Here is a 14,119-nt window from a genome sequence, read left to right as displayed (position 1 = left end):
AGAAATATTCTTCAGACTTAATAAAACCCTACAGATAACAATGTGCAGGGAAAAGATGTGTGGTCCATCACGTTAGAGATGTCCTCAGGTCTCTCACCCAACACTAGAACAGAAATGAACGTGACCACGACAATGTTGGCTGGTTCATAGATTTACATGCAGACTGATGCTGCTACTTCTAGAGACTGAAACTGATGAAAGTTAATATCAAATCAATATAAAGTAAGCCTATGGCTTCAATGTATTCAACAGAGATCAACTACACCATGTCTGAATAGAGACTAGTCTCTGTGATCTATCCATCTCTCTGTCCTTTCTAGGCCCATCAGCACCAAGAGTGCATTATTAGCTCTTTTGGATCAACCAATCACAGCTCTTTAAAAGAATGTGTCATACCCATCACCGTGCCCATCAGGCAGAGATGGGCAGTATTTCTATTACTTGTAATTTAAATACGTATTTCAATTACTTTTGAGTATTTTGTAATTTGTATTTGATAGGGCCGATAAAAATCTAACGTAATTTGTCACAAAATACTTTAGAGTGGAGTAACTTTGTATTTAAAATACTCAAAATACTTTCTCCACGAATCAAAAAACAGTTCACGAGTTCAGTCTTCAGATCTTCAAGTTCAACAGATTGTCTGTCAAGTTAAATATTTTATCAGAGTGTGACAGATGTCAACTAGCTTGATGTATAATGTATGTCTGGGTCTGGCTACATAGCCTATTGTACATACATGGTGATGGTTATAATATCAAGCTCGATGCTAACATGCTAATGACGGTAGCATGCTGTCTAGGCTAGTGCACAGCCAGTGTTTAGCAAGTTAACTTGTCAGTGGAGTAACTAGCTATAGGAAGAGGGAGATTGGGAGCTTGTATGTTTATGATAACCTTATCAAGAGACGTCTGACCATCTAATCTTGCACTGTATTACAAGTTATGCTGTATCTTCTCAATGTGAATGTCATAATGCCATAACAATTACTGGCAGATAATATAGTTCAGTTAGCCAGGCTGTGACAGTAGATGTTCATTTGTTAAAAAAAACATTAAATATCCAATTTATTTTATTTAAAAGGCATATTATGAAAGTAGTTTTATTATTTCATACATTCTACAGTCGGCCAGGTCGACAACATGTCTCAGCAAGATGATGTTCAAGAAGGACCATCAACAAGCACAGATGTGCTTAGTCACACTGACATTCTGTGACTGTTCTTCCTTTTTGTGGGGTTCACCAGAGCTTTGTGTACATTATAGCCCAAACCTGAATGCTCTGCTATACCAAATTGTGAGAAAACGGAAAATCCAGAAAAAAGTATTTCCTATATTTTAAATACAAAATACATGTATTGTATTTTGTTCCATTTTCTGGCACCAGTATTTTGTATTTTATTTTGATACATTTATTTGAGGGGTATTTTGTATCAAAATACATTTTGATGTATCTTTGCCCATCTCTGCCATCAGATTTCTGTCCCTTCCTTTCCTGAATCACTCCTGATGTAGAAATGTTGCGGCTGAGTGAGGAGCTCTGAGAGGATTCTCTACATGTTTGGGAATACGACCACTGCACGAATGAAAACCTTCACAGAGACGATGCTGAATGGGTGAGTCTAAGCATGTGAAATAATTGACTCCAGCACCGTTCATCACACTAACCTCGATGCAGTTCCACATACAGCTCTCTGTCCGTCATGTTGGCTCTTAAACAGGCCCATCATCAACATCAAGATCTCACCTCAAATATATACTTTCCTTTTAAAAATTGCTGAGATTGCTTTGGCGAATGGTTATCTTGTCAAAGTCAATTTACCAGTAGGGATGCACCGATCAGACTGCTTCAGTCCTGGTACCATTTTGGGGATCAGCTGGTACCGAGAACTGATCTGATGCCAGTGTTTCATTAATAAGCTGTATGTGTGGAAGAGACTCAGGTCATTCTGGTATGTGTGGGGAAAGGCTCAGGCTCCACTTAAACGTTGTAAAAAAGATGTAAAGAATTCAATTAATACATAGAATTTACTGAATTGTTATTCATTGTTAAAATAATACATCATAAACCAGTAACGTGGTAACAAAGAAAATTCAAGTGTGAACACTTTTAAAGCAGCAACAAATTGGTGAAAACGTAAACAGGAATTAAAATCCCACTCATTAATGTATCTAGCATATACACATAGAACTGAATTGAATAGATCGGAAATGAACAGTATCAGCATCGGTGCATCCCTATTTACTAGTCACAAGGACTACAATGGAGCCTGTGAAAACCACTGTTTAGTGTTTCCTGTGGCTCTGGTGGAGTTGTGTCCAGTCTGAGAAGACACTAATGTAACATCTGTTGAACATCTGGGCTTAGAGACTTAAAACTGGTGTTTTCTATGGTACGCGGTGGAAAATACACTGAAATCAAACTCAACAACTCAGATTTAGATCTTTGCTAATCACTGTTGATCACACCCTGACTATCAGTCTGCATGAGGAGTGCATCTCCATTTGGTCTGGACGAGATTCAAAGTCCGTGTTTTAGAGTGAACCAAGGCAACATGGCAGCCTCCTCAGCCAACCAATCAAAGAGCTTATAGACACAGAGCCAGAGAATCAACAGGGGCCCCTGCCAAGCAGAAACGTCACGGGGATACACGGGGTAAGCTGGGAAATAAAAGTTCTGTGGAAGAAAGTCAAGGCACTAACTAGAGAAGTGAAAATGAACAAGCTTTACTTTGCTTTAGAGAATGTGTTGTACTGTGACAGCGGCTCGGGAGTTGAATGTGGGCGACACGGGGAGGCATCAGAGAGAGCAGTTTAAAAGGACAGTTCTGATCCCCGTGATTTTCATCTCACGGAAGAGAAAAGGGTGAGAGAGGGAGCGGGAAGAGTCGTCACGAGGCAAACATGACAACACAAGAGAGCGGGAGATGAAGAGAGGAGGGGGAGGAGGAGCAGAAACAATAAAAATGCTAATGTCTTAAGGCCTGGGAGGAATGATAAAAGCATTAAGACAAAGTACAAACAAGAGAGCCTCTGAAATAAACTTTATTTGAAGTGAAAAACAGCTTGTGTGTTGTTTTTTCTATTACCTTCATCTCCGTCTGCATTTGATAGGGCACAGCATGCAAACATGCAAGCAAAGAGAGGAGGTTAGAGATAACACACTTCATAGATTCATCAATTCACAGCCACAGGAATACATACACATTAGCATTAAACTGCACTGACACCACCATCATGCTTTGGAAGAGCAAGCTGAGAAGTTAGACAGGTCACTGTAGGATCAGGTTTGTATCAGAGGATGGTAAATGGTACTCTGTGGACTACCACGAGTCCCCAGACAAAGACAAAACAGACTCAGCTGAAAGAATGTAGCAGCCAGCGCACACGGAACACTTTCCAAATCTCATTGTTGTTCTGTTCAAGCCACAAGATAGAGTTTGTCCCAAAACTATTGTCATGTTGATGCAGGTTGACAAAAACTATGCATCTAAGCACAGACGAGCTGTGCTGAGTGAGGAATCTTTAACATAACTATGCAAGAAGTCTTTGTGTGTGTATGTTTCAAGTTGCTCCTGCAGTGTTTTATAGCAGAGGTGAGCACCTCGACTTAACATCATAAGAAATGAATAGACTTGAACCTTAAGGGGAAAAGACCAAAAGCACTCTCTGCCACAGCAAAAGCCAAGTGTTCAGTGTGGATACAGTTTGAGCCATCATCTACAAGCTGAGGCGGCTTCATTAAGAGAAGCATCAGGATCTGGGTGCTGAGGAAGACCTGTCTCCAAGGAGCACCACACTATAGCACCCAACATTTGACCAAAACGTTTGGACTCAAAGTCAACTTACTGGCTTTCTCTTGAGCTTTTGACCATATCACACACCATCAACTCTGCGATCGGACTCTTGTGTTACAATGGCGGCGAGTGAGGACAAAGTTCATAAGCTAAAGGACAAGCGAGCATTTTGAATTACCCTGGAAACAGGAGATAAGTTGGGCGGCATTAGAGGTTCACGATTTATTCACTTAAATCAAGATTAAACATTTTACCTTGATTTGGGTTTTTATTTGATAACCACTAATTATTATAACAATTTGTAGAAAGGAAGTCGATTTCTGACTCACTTGCCCGACCAAGCAAGAAAACACAAACATTGCCTTGTAACACTGAGCCCTTCCATGGTTAATGAGCAAACCCATGAGGACTGTGATAGGATTAAATCTCCAGAATGAGTGGAGCTTCAGTTAAGATTGATTTGTCAACTGCTGTTATCAATGTCAAGAATAATATTATGACATGAAAGCTAATAATATGATCATGATAGCTGGGACAGTCCCACACGTGGGGACAGCCTGAACTACACGACTAACTGTGATTCTGTAGCGATTTAAGGATTTTTAATGTCCAATCTCACAAATCTGTCTGATACACGCGAATCATGGCAAAAGTCATGCAGACTGTACGAGGCTTAACTGAGAGTGGACAAACAGGCCAGTCTTACAGGACCTTTACTGACCACATGTATCTGCTATCTGCTCCCTACAACACCCAAATTACAAAGAAACACTGTCTCACTTTCCTCGACTGGACTCTGGCTATGCAGAAGCACGAGAGGCTCTACTCTGCCCACATACTTGGTTTGGTTTTGGGCCATGATCACACTATGATATGTTGTGGACAAAGCCCGGCCCACGGACTAATTTTGTTCCCAGTTTGGCGTGGGACTAGTTGACTGGCCAGCAGAGAACCTGAGCTCAACCCCAGTTTACACCTTTGGGATGAACCGGGACACCGACCGTCATCGGCACAAACATCGCCGAGTGTGAGCAAATCTCTGCAGCCAGGCTTCAACATCTGGTGGACAGACTTCTCTGACAGATGACATACAGACATTTCATATGCCATAACCTGGACAAATAAAACCAAAACTATCTGCATGGTTACATACCACTAGGGTGAGAGCAAGTCCCTTTAGGTTGACCAACATTTTCCACACTACAAACTCTGCATGTGGTTAAACAGCATCTGAAGGAAAACCCTGTAGTCCTGGTTGATGTTACAGTCAGCATGCTGCCTACAGAGAGTCAAGCCTGACACCTAGAGGCAGTTGTTAGGAAGTCAATGCCAGTTGTATATTTTTTGCTATTCTCTTTTGAGGATAAGAAAGAACCATTTTTTGCCCTCCACCAAAACCCTGGTCACTTGAAAGCATGCTATGCTTAACAGAAGCATGTTCAGGCACCCAATCGATTTTACTCTGCACACTATGTATACAATTATTGTTTATTCAACTCTCTGAGGACCCTGTTGTTGGTGGTGTTGTCTGATTGGACTGCACTATAACGCAACCTGTTTCTGTGATTGTGTCCTTTGATAAATGCTGCCGCTCAGTGGGTCCTCAGACCACACGTGAGTGAGACACAGTGATTTCACAGTGCTTTTGGTCTTTCCCGTCCATGAAAAACATCACTGGGTCATTTAATGAAAAAGGATGATCAGTCCTCATGTTATACTGAGCATGGACCAATAGGAGATGAACACACCAGGTGAGGCTTGACACAGCTTCTGCGATATGATTCAGAGAAAGACAAAAGACATGACATGCATGTATTTTGTTAAAAACATCACGAGTAATCCCTTCATCTACCAGTTTTATATACATACACACTCAAAGACTTGTCTTTGATGACAAAGTGTCATTCTCCCTTACGAGATGAGAACACACACATTTCGTTATTTAGGGAGAAAGAGCCAGTCCAGACGGGCCTTCGCGCCCTCTAAAGGATTAACCCCGCCCACTAAATAGTTTTGGTCCTTGCTGGGTATGTTTGGCCCCATCTCATTGTGCCACAATGGGTCTTTTTCTGGTTTGACCTGTCATCCTCTCAAAGGTCTCTACACCTCAACAAGATAGGCCTGGGTGAGACTGGTCTCTTCATTGTGACCTTTGTAATCTGATCATACCAGGACACATTAACTGTCAAGTCTGAACACTTTGGGATCCGATCAGCCAGACCACATTGTGAGGTGGCCTGGCTCACATTGAGTTCAGATCTCAGTGAGTGTGGACAGCATGTGGACTCAATCCATTTATCAAACACAGCTCTCCATCATCTTCCTCCCACACAGGAGAGCAAAGGGAAGAGAGGAGAGCTGAGACCTGCTATCTCAGTCTACATACATAATCAATGTTTCCTGATTGTGCTGCTTCAAAATAAAAGCTTTCAAATGACAAAATAACAGGCAGACTTTTAATGTGAAGAATTTATAAGAAATGAAAAGGGTCCATCCACTGTTTTACAGTGCTTTGACCACGAAATATAACCTTTCACTATCTGATCAGGCATTGAAGTGTAAAGTATGGACCCACATATGTGGACACAGCTGAGTTCTCATCTGGTGCACCTGATCACAAAAGTGGCATTGAAAAGACAAGTGTAACCAGGGCCTTAGTGAATGCTACTGTGCTGCTGTGGAGCACCAGAAGCACAGTCAGGGACACAGATGTTCTCTTCATGTACCGACCAGTACAAACAATGGGACAATCTTCCAGTGATGTGATGTACTCAAGATTTGATGCATTTGCAGTCAGTCAGCTGGGAGTTGTTACCTTTAGTGGCTCCTGCGGCCCCCAAGTGGTAAACGGCCCCCAGGATGAGCCACAGGGCCTTCTGCTCCTCACCAGAGATGCCCAGCACCTTCATGGCTGCCTGCAGCTTGGTGAACTGCTGCGAGGCTCGCTGCTTGTCTTCAGGCTGGAGAGGATATGAGCAGATCAAACTGACAGGAAGTGGAAATATTGCAGCAGCAATCAGCTGCTTCCATATATTCATTTCATTCATAAATACCATAGAGGTTGGAGTCCGGCCGATACATTGGCTAATATGAGCTTATTGCAGATCACGCCCTGCTTTTCTTTTTGCACTCTCTCTTTCATTTGTTATTTAGTCATTGTGGGTTTTTTTTTCAAATGATGTCATTTGTATTTTCACATGCTGTCTGCAGGTACTTATTTGTGTCCTTCTATGTTTTGTAAATCAATAACATCTGTTGTCGCCTTTGTTAGAAAAAAACTAAAATATGAACGATCTTATTGCTCCATCTGTATTGCCATATTTGTCAGCTAATAAATGACAAGAAAGTGAAGAATATATATAAATGCTTGATATATGTTTTGAAAGCAGGTCAACACCATTTATTTGTCAGCTGTAATGTTCACTACATTCTTGATCGCAATTGTGAAAAAAAAAAAAAAGGAACCTCATCAAAACTGTGTATCAATTTATGGGTTGGTAGAGAAAATGAATTCCCACCAATATACAGTATCTTCATATGATTTTTTTATAGACATTGGTATCGGCCTCAAAAGCTTGTGTATTGGCCTTTAATATAGGGCTCAGCTAAATACATGTAGAACATATGAAAGGAACCATGTGGTGTGATTACCTTAGACTGTGGTAGGATCCCAAAAGCACTGTTCTCAGCCAGGTGGTTAAAGTGCAGCTCCGTTCTGGAGGAGAGGAGGAGAGAGGTACTGGGATCAGCCTCAGGAGGTTGTGCAGGAATTTCAACATCATTTCATTTGATTTAGTTCAACAACACTAAAAATCTGTTTTTTTGAGGTCACAGTGACTTTTGACCACTAAATTCTAATCAGTTCATCCTTGAGACGGACGGAGGGACGGCTGGAAGCAGACGCATAAAAAACATCACACAAAAATGAATGCCTTGGGAAAGGAAAGAGTCCGTCTTTATGCTATTCATATTGCTGACATGAAGTGCTAGAGGAGTCACCTCAGGCTGCTGTCGGCTCCGGCCATCATGTAGTAAAAGACGTTGAAGGTGGACTCTGCCTCGGGTCGTTTGCTCACCCTCAGTTTCTCCAGCAGCATCGTCTAAGCAGGAGGAGACAGCATGAGTCAGACGGTCCTGCTATGATATCCTCAGTACAGCACACCTGTGTGTGTGTGTGTGTGTTACCTGGATGGAGGCGGAGGCCACCTGCCCAGCCTGGTCAAAGTCCAGGGACACTACGTGGGAGAAGCGGCTGGCGTTGGTGTTCATAGAGGTGGAGCTGTTGCCAAAAGCCTCCAGGATGGTGTAGACCGCCTGCCACTTCTCAGCTGGGTCAGCAGAACAATGTCAAACTGGATCTCATTATGTGTTCAGAGGGTTCAGTATAAACCTTTGAGTGAGAATGCAGCATTCTGTTCTGCCCTTTGTCTTTCACTAAATACTGGAGCAGTTTGTCTCCATCTGGGGTGGACAGACTTTAAGAATGCTTTAAATAATCTAGAATATGGCTTGAGCATATTTATAATAATTTGCACTGTACGTACATTGCTCATCGTGGTTCAAACACTAGATGTCGACTACATTTAGTAAAATGACCTCTGTCTTAACCTCAGAAACCAATATTTTACCATTTCTGCCTGTTCTGTTCATAACATCTTCATATTAGACAGATTTATATATTTTACATTTGCATCATAATCCATGAACAGAAACTTATACTTACCTACATATTTAGACATAACATCATAATATTCAAGTGGGCACTTAGGCCCTACACATCATTAGAGTTTAAAAGTATAAAGTTTTGAATGAACACAGGTGCAGTCAGTGAACAAATACTGTCCTTTGTTAGTGCCTCCACGTATTTCACCTCGACAACTTCTGATTCATCTTCTGGGAATAAAAATATAGTTTATATAGTATAAAATATAGTATTGCAACCTGGGCCTTATTTTCATAGTTTTGGTAGAGAAAACCGAGGTGAACAGTAAAGTTATTAAGCAAACTGACTGTTGTAAACATCCATCACAGCTTATAGAACCACCACCTGCTTCCTACCATAGCTGAGGACACACAGGATTCCTGTGCAATGAGAGATTAACAGTGACGTGTCTGGTTGGTTCAGTTAGAATTTTACCTCCAAATAAAGTGCATCTATTCCCACTGCAGTGATACAACACTGTACAAATCAACGTGCAGGTCCTGTATGACTACGTATCTACTCATCTGTTCTATTTATTCATGTATTTATGTGATGACTCTGTCTGTAGGCTCACCAGAGAAGATTTTGCCTGTGCTGCCGGCGATGGAGACCAGGTACTGGACCAGGTGCTGGCAGTTGGTGGTCTTGCCGCTACCGGACTTGCCCAGCAGCACGATGGACTGATCCTGCCGGGTGGTGAGCAGGTTGCGGTAGGCGGACTGGGCCACAGAGTAGATGTGAGGTGCAGAGTCCTCACGCCGGCAGCCTTTGAACATGTGCATCACCTGGTGCGAAAGATACACACAGCGAATCAACAGACGATTATCGACTGCTTTCTCCTACACCAATTACAGCTAACAGACTATCAGAACTAAGATGTTCTCAAAACAGTCTCTAGAATGATTCAGAGTTTCTGGTGGAGTGGTCCCCCCCCCCCCCGCTGAGCCCCAAATCAGCACCAGTGAATCTTGAATCCTCTATTACAAACCAGTTTTCCGTCTCTTTTCCATGGAGGTGACCCCCACATCTCTGTTCTCCATATGTCTGCTCACCAAAACTTGGTAAGAGGAGTTAACGTTATGGAAATGTACCCAAAGTCTTTGTATTTCTACATTCAAAGCTTTGAGGTTTTAGAATGAAGCTTCAAATGTCTGTTGTCAAATTTTGTGAAGTCATCACCTTAAGAAATATGATTTTGTGTTATTGTGGTTATAGAAATGTAATTTATGGTTCTGTTAGATTGCTGCTACACCACCCCGTTAATACAGGTATTTTCCTCGCTATGGAAAGTGGGAGAAAATGTTGTTTTTCAAAGGCTAAACGGCAACAAATATGCATTAAAGCATAATGTTTTGTTGGATAAAAGCATGTTGTAAATTTTAGAAATGATTACATCTATTTTTAAATTTATTAGAACTCTTGTGCTAAAGAGCTGCATCTCGACTAACTGCCTCCTCTCAGACACTCTGGGACCAGTCTCACAACAACACTGCTCTCCAAACACCAATCAGAGTAAAACACATTATAACGAGATGTAAAGAAACCGATCTGGAACACTGGAAAGAAGAAAGTAAAAGCCAAAGTAGATTAGAATGTTATCTGGCCCTAGAAATAGATTATGAATTGGCAGAATATGTCTCTACTGTCAGAGATAGAAAGCAGAGACAGATCCTCACCGAGTACAGGCTCAGAGACCACAAACTGGAAATCTAAAGGAAGACACTAAACATCCTGGCAACCAAAAGAGAACAGAATATGTGGTCACTGTGGGACAGGTGAGGCTGAGACAGAGATGCACTTCCTCCTAAAATGCGAAACATTCAATAAAATTAGGAACATATACTTTAAAAAATTCAACTCAATTCAATTTAGTGACATCTCAAAATTAAAAATACTCCTAGGAGAAGGAGATAGGGCAAATCTTGCTGCCCAATATGTATTAAGATGCCACAACCTGAGGGACAGTGAGTGGCCGCACACCGCTGGGCCAATCTCTCTAGACAATACATAGCACACTATTCCCGATCAGGCCGCACGTTTTGATGTATTTTCTGCGCAGGTCTTGGCAACGCTGTGTGAGGAGAAACGTGCCAAACTTTCTGAATAAAGATTATTATGATTAAGCCCGATGGATTTTATACAGTGTGCTTTGTAGCACCAAGGCAGTTTTACTGCCTTGGTGCTACAAAGCCACACTGAATAATTTAAGATTGTCAACATTATGAATGAAGCTTTGAGCTATTAAGTATAGTCCTATTGATGGATATGATTAGGATTGTGATAAGATAATGTTAAACAGAACAGGATGCTGTATGTTGTGGCACCATGCACAAACACAGTCATTTAAAAGGAGCTGTTGTTAGAGGAGACATAACTATGAAATAGATTGTTTTTGGCCTATTTAAATGTTTATTCACAGAACTTTAGCTCGCAGAAAACTTAATGGTTCTATTTCAAGGCTTTATCAGGGGTGAGTGACAAGCCGCCGCCCCCTGGCCATCTCCAGTGACCATGATTGGACAATATCAAAATAGCTTGAGGTAGAATTAGATTAGATTGGAAAACTTTATTAATCCCCAGTGGGGAAACTCAGTTGCCACCAAAAACTCATAGACTCAGAATGCACTGTTGTCACACAGTGCAGAATACATTTAAGACATTTCACATGACTTTACACTGTAGAACTGCCTGATTAATACTGCGTGGTCTTTACTACTTTACTACTTTTTTTAGGTTTTCCATTTGAGCCGAGAGCAACTTGTCTGATGAACAAGAGGTCCACTTTAATGAGGCAAAGTTAAAGTTCTTGGGCTTGAATTGTTCTGCTCGTGCTATTCAAAGGACATAGACACCCACACATGATATGCCATTCCAAAACCATGGGCACTCAAACAGTATGCTGCCCTATCATCAGTCTCACACTTACCTTCTCAGAGTACATGGAGGGTGTGCTTAGTGGGTTGATGACCACCATATTGGTTCCAGCGTAGGTGTGGATGAGGTTGCCTCCATAGCGCTGCCTCAGGCAGTGCATCACACTGGATTCATTCAGATAGAGCAGTGAAGCCAGGTCCTCTGATCGGTTGCAAGACGGAGGGTTGGCCTGCACACAGAGAGAGATGAAGATGATGCCATTCAACGAGTCACAGAGAGACGGGTACCCAGATACACCCATGGACTGTTCATTTAGATTGGATCTTGGATACAACATGTCTGAGGTCCAGTGGTCGCTTAGACCTGTCGTATCCAGTGGTACTGTAGGGTGATCCAGGGACAAAGTCAGGGGCACCAGAGGAGTGATGACACCCCAGAGGAAACACAAGTCCTTCTCTTTCTTAAAGCTTGACCGCCTCTAAGTTTGCATGTGTTTAATCAACCTGATGCTTCATACAGCTGGAGGTGCACCATCATGACCAATGATGTCCTATTGGAGCCCGCAGTGACAAACAGAGTGCTGCATCTTCTAATATGACCCTGGTGTATTTGTGAGCTGTTTGTATATTTGAAATAATAACCCTTCTGCCATCACATGTATACGTTGCATACACAACTATGAGAAAATACATTGAACTGATGAGTCTGTAGAGTAGCTACACCTCTCTCCTTGAATGAATAAGGTTTGTGTCATTTCATATTTTGTTCTTGTCAGCAAATCCCATGTGCAGACCCAAACCAACACTGTTTTAGTCCAGAGCGGCATGCACCTCTATAGCTCCTAGGAAGTGAATTGAATATTAATATAATAATAAAGTCTATTTAGAGGTCAGGAAGAAGGTCGTCTTCTATTAGGAAGCTTTCTGCTTATGTCATCAGGTATGCTGTTAATGCATGCTGATGGCTGTTATTTATAGCGGTGTTAAGAGGGCCCTTTTCCCAGTACACTGATAGTGATTCTGTAGATTCTCAGACAGACCATTAAACAGGAGGTCTATGACATCATCACACCATCAACTAAATGACTGAGACTGTTTTTGTCCTCTGGGTCCTGATATTTAGAGCCTTACAGTCAAAATCTTGGCAACGACATGATCAACATAGTTGCCTTGTTCCACTCAACACATCTTCAGAGATTTTAGAAACGTCTGATTGGGAAAAGCATTGTGGCCAAGTAAGCAAATGTTAACAACTACTGAACTTCCCAACTGTCCTGTCTGACCGGTCCTCCACCTATCTCCTCCTGCTGGCTGTCAGAGTCCTCTGAGGCCTTCTGAGGCTCTGAGTGACAGGTGGAGATTAGTGCCCAGGGACTGCTTCAGGCTGCATCCATCGGAGTTGTACATGCAAGTGACATTAACTAACCTTCATTCTGTTTTACTAGAAGTGGAAATTAGATATACAATTACTTGCAATCACTAATACTGTGATACACTGTCTCTATCTGGGATAAAAATTGTGTTCTGTACATCCTCAGTACCATCCTCAGTCCAATGATCAGAAATACCTAAACATTTATAAAAAATACTAAATGATATTTTCATCATACCCAGGAGTGAATATGAAAAACAAGTTGGTATGGATGAACAGTTTGTATCAAATTGCACATAGGAGCTCCTGGTGCACTACCATTAACCGACTCCCTTTCACCTTTTCTACGTCGTCTTCGTCCACTTCCAGTATTGTCCCATCATGCTCCAGTTTGACCTTCACCTTGCCCTCTGGCAGGGAGCCAGCCTCTGTCTTCACTAAGGTGGCTGTGAGGAGACAAAAGAGACAGGAAGCACTGACACAGTAGCTATTAGCTCATCTGTTTATCTTAACTGGCTAATTCAAAGGCAAAGACATGTTTCAAACGTTGGAGCTTGCAGACTAGCACCAGAGCTTCTCCGGTCACTTAGAATCGGAAGACACGATACAACTTTTCTCCTCTGTTAACAGAAAAACTAAGGAATCTGCTAACCTTTTAACACCCGATAATCCACCCCTTTCTAGCACGAAGAAAACATTCCCATTAGGAAAAATGAGATCATATTTGGATTATTAGGTCTAATACTTGTCTTATCTGTTTCTGTGGATCACCACCAAAGAGAGACAAGCAGCGAACATAATGGCAGGCTTTTCTAATCATTAAAAGAAGAGTTCAGCCATTGGGTAATAAGCTGATTTGCTCTTTCAAAGATAAACAAGACTTAATAAGGCTCATGTCTGTGTGTTAAAACCTCTTCTCACTCCTGTAAAATTTGTCTAAAACGCCTATCCAAGGCGTACCCAAAGTAAACTGACAGCTCTTATTGAACCATTGGGAGTACATGTATGGTCTCTATTGAACGGTAACACTCTGAAGTTTCTTCACAAACAGTCAGAATCACTGTAAGTGCTACTGGCATTGAGCTATGGAGTTTACAACACACTGAAAAAGAAGGTTTTTATTTCCACCTGGATTTGTTTTGGCAAACAGATGGCAGCAGTTATCTATGGCTGGGACTTATGAGCTGGAAAACACACTCCTACGACAGCATGGAGTCATGATACCTGGTAGAAGTTAGAATTTGATAACAATACGACAGAAAATTAATATTTTACACGTGGTTTACTAAGAGTGCGGCCGCGTAAAAACGCATTTGGAGGCTCGCGTCACCACGTCAAAATGCATATACTACGATAAACTACGTGTCCGAAATTCG

The 14,119-nt window shown here is 41.7% G+C and overlaps 1 protein-coding gene across 12 annotated transcripts in view; it reads right to left on the bottom strand.

Moving 5' to 3' along the window:
• The window catches only part of myo18ab (myosin XVIIIA b), a 143,218-nt gene that overhangs the window by 85,919 nt on the left and 43,180 nt on the right, over nucleotides 1-14,119 (bottom strand). For 10 of the 12 annotated variants that reach the window (XM_031872466.1, XM_031872465.1, XM_031872467.1 and 7 more), the window contains 8 exons: nucleotides 13,083-13,189; nucleotides 11,425-11,601; nucleotides 9,073-9,283; nucleotides 7,982-8,124; nucleotides 7,796-7,896; nucleotides 7,448-7,511; nucleotides 6,612-6,756; nucleotides 3,089-3,100 (listed from right to left, as the gene is read on the bottom strand). In XM_031872466.1, coding sequence (XP_031728326.1) covers nucleotides 3,089-3,100; nucleotides 6,612-6,756; nucleotides 7,448-7,511; nucleotides 7,796-7,896; nucleotides 7,982-8,124; nucleotides 9,073-9,283; nucleotides 11,425-11,601; nucleotides 13,083-13,189 — 960 coding nt within the window. The remainder of the gene's footprint in view (nucleotides 1-3,088; nucleotides 3,101-6,611; nucleotides 6,757-7,447; nucleotides 7,512-7,795; nucleotides 7,897-7,981; nucleotides 8,125-9,072; nucleotides 9,284-11,424; nucleotides 11,602-13,082; nucleotides 13,190-14,119) is intronic. The other 2 variants (XM_031872468.1, XM_031872461.1) reach the window with 1 other exon arrangement.

The sequence above is a fragment of the Anarrhichthys ocellatus genome, unplaced genomic scaffold (assembly GCF_004355925.1).
Source record: "Anarrhichthys ocellatus isolate YVR2014 unplaced genomic scaffold, GSC_Weel_1.0 scaffold64, whole genome shotgun sequence".
In the NCBI taxonomy this organism is placed as follows: Eukaryota; Metazoa; Chordata; class Actinopteri; order Perciformes; family Anarhichadidae; genus Anarrhichthys; species Anarrhichthys ocellatus.
The sequence above is the reverse complement of the archived record's forward strand: the minus strand, read 5'-3'. Positions and strand labels throughout refer to the sequence as shown.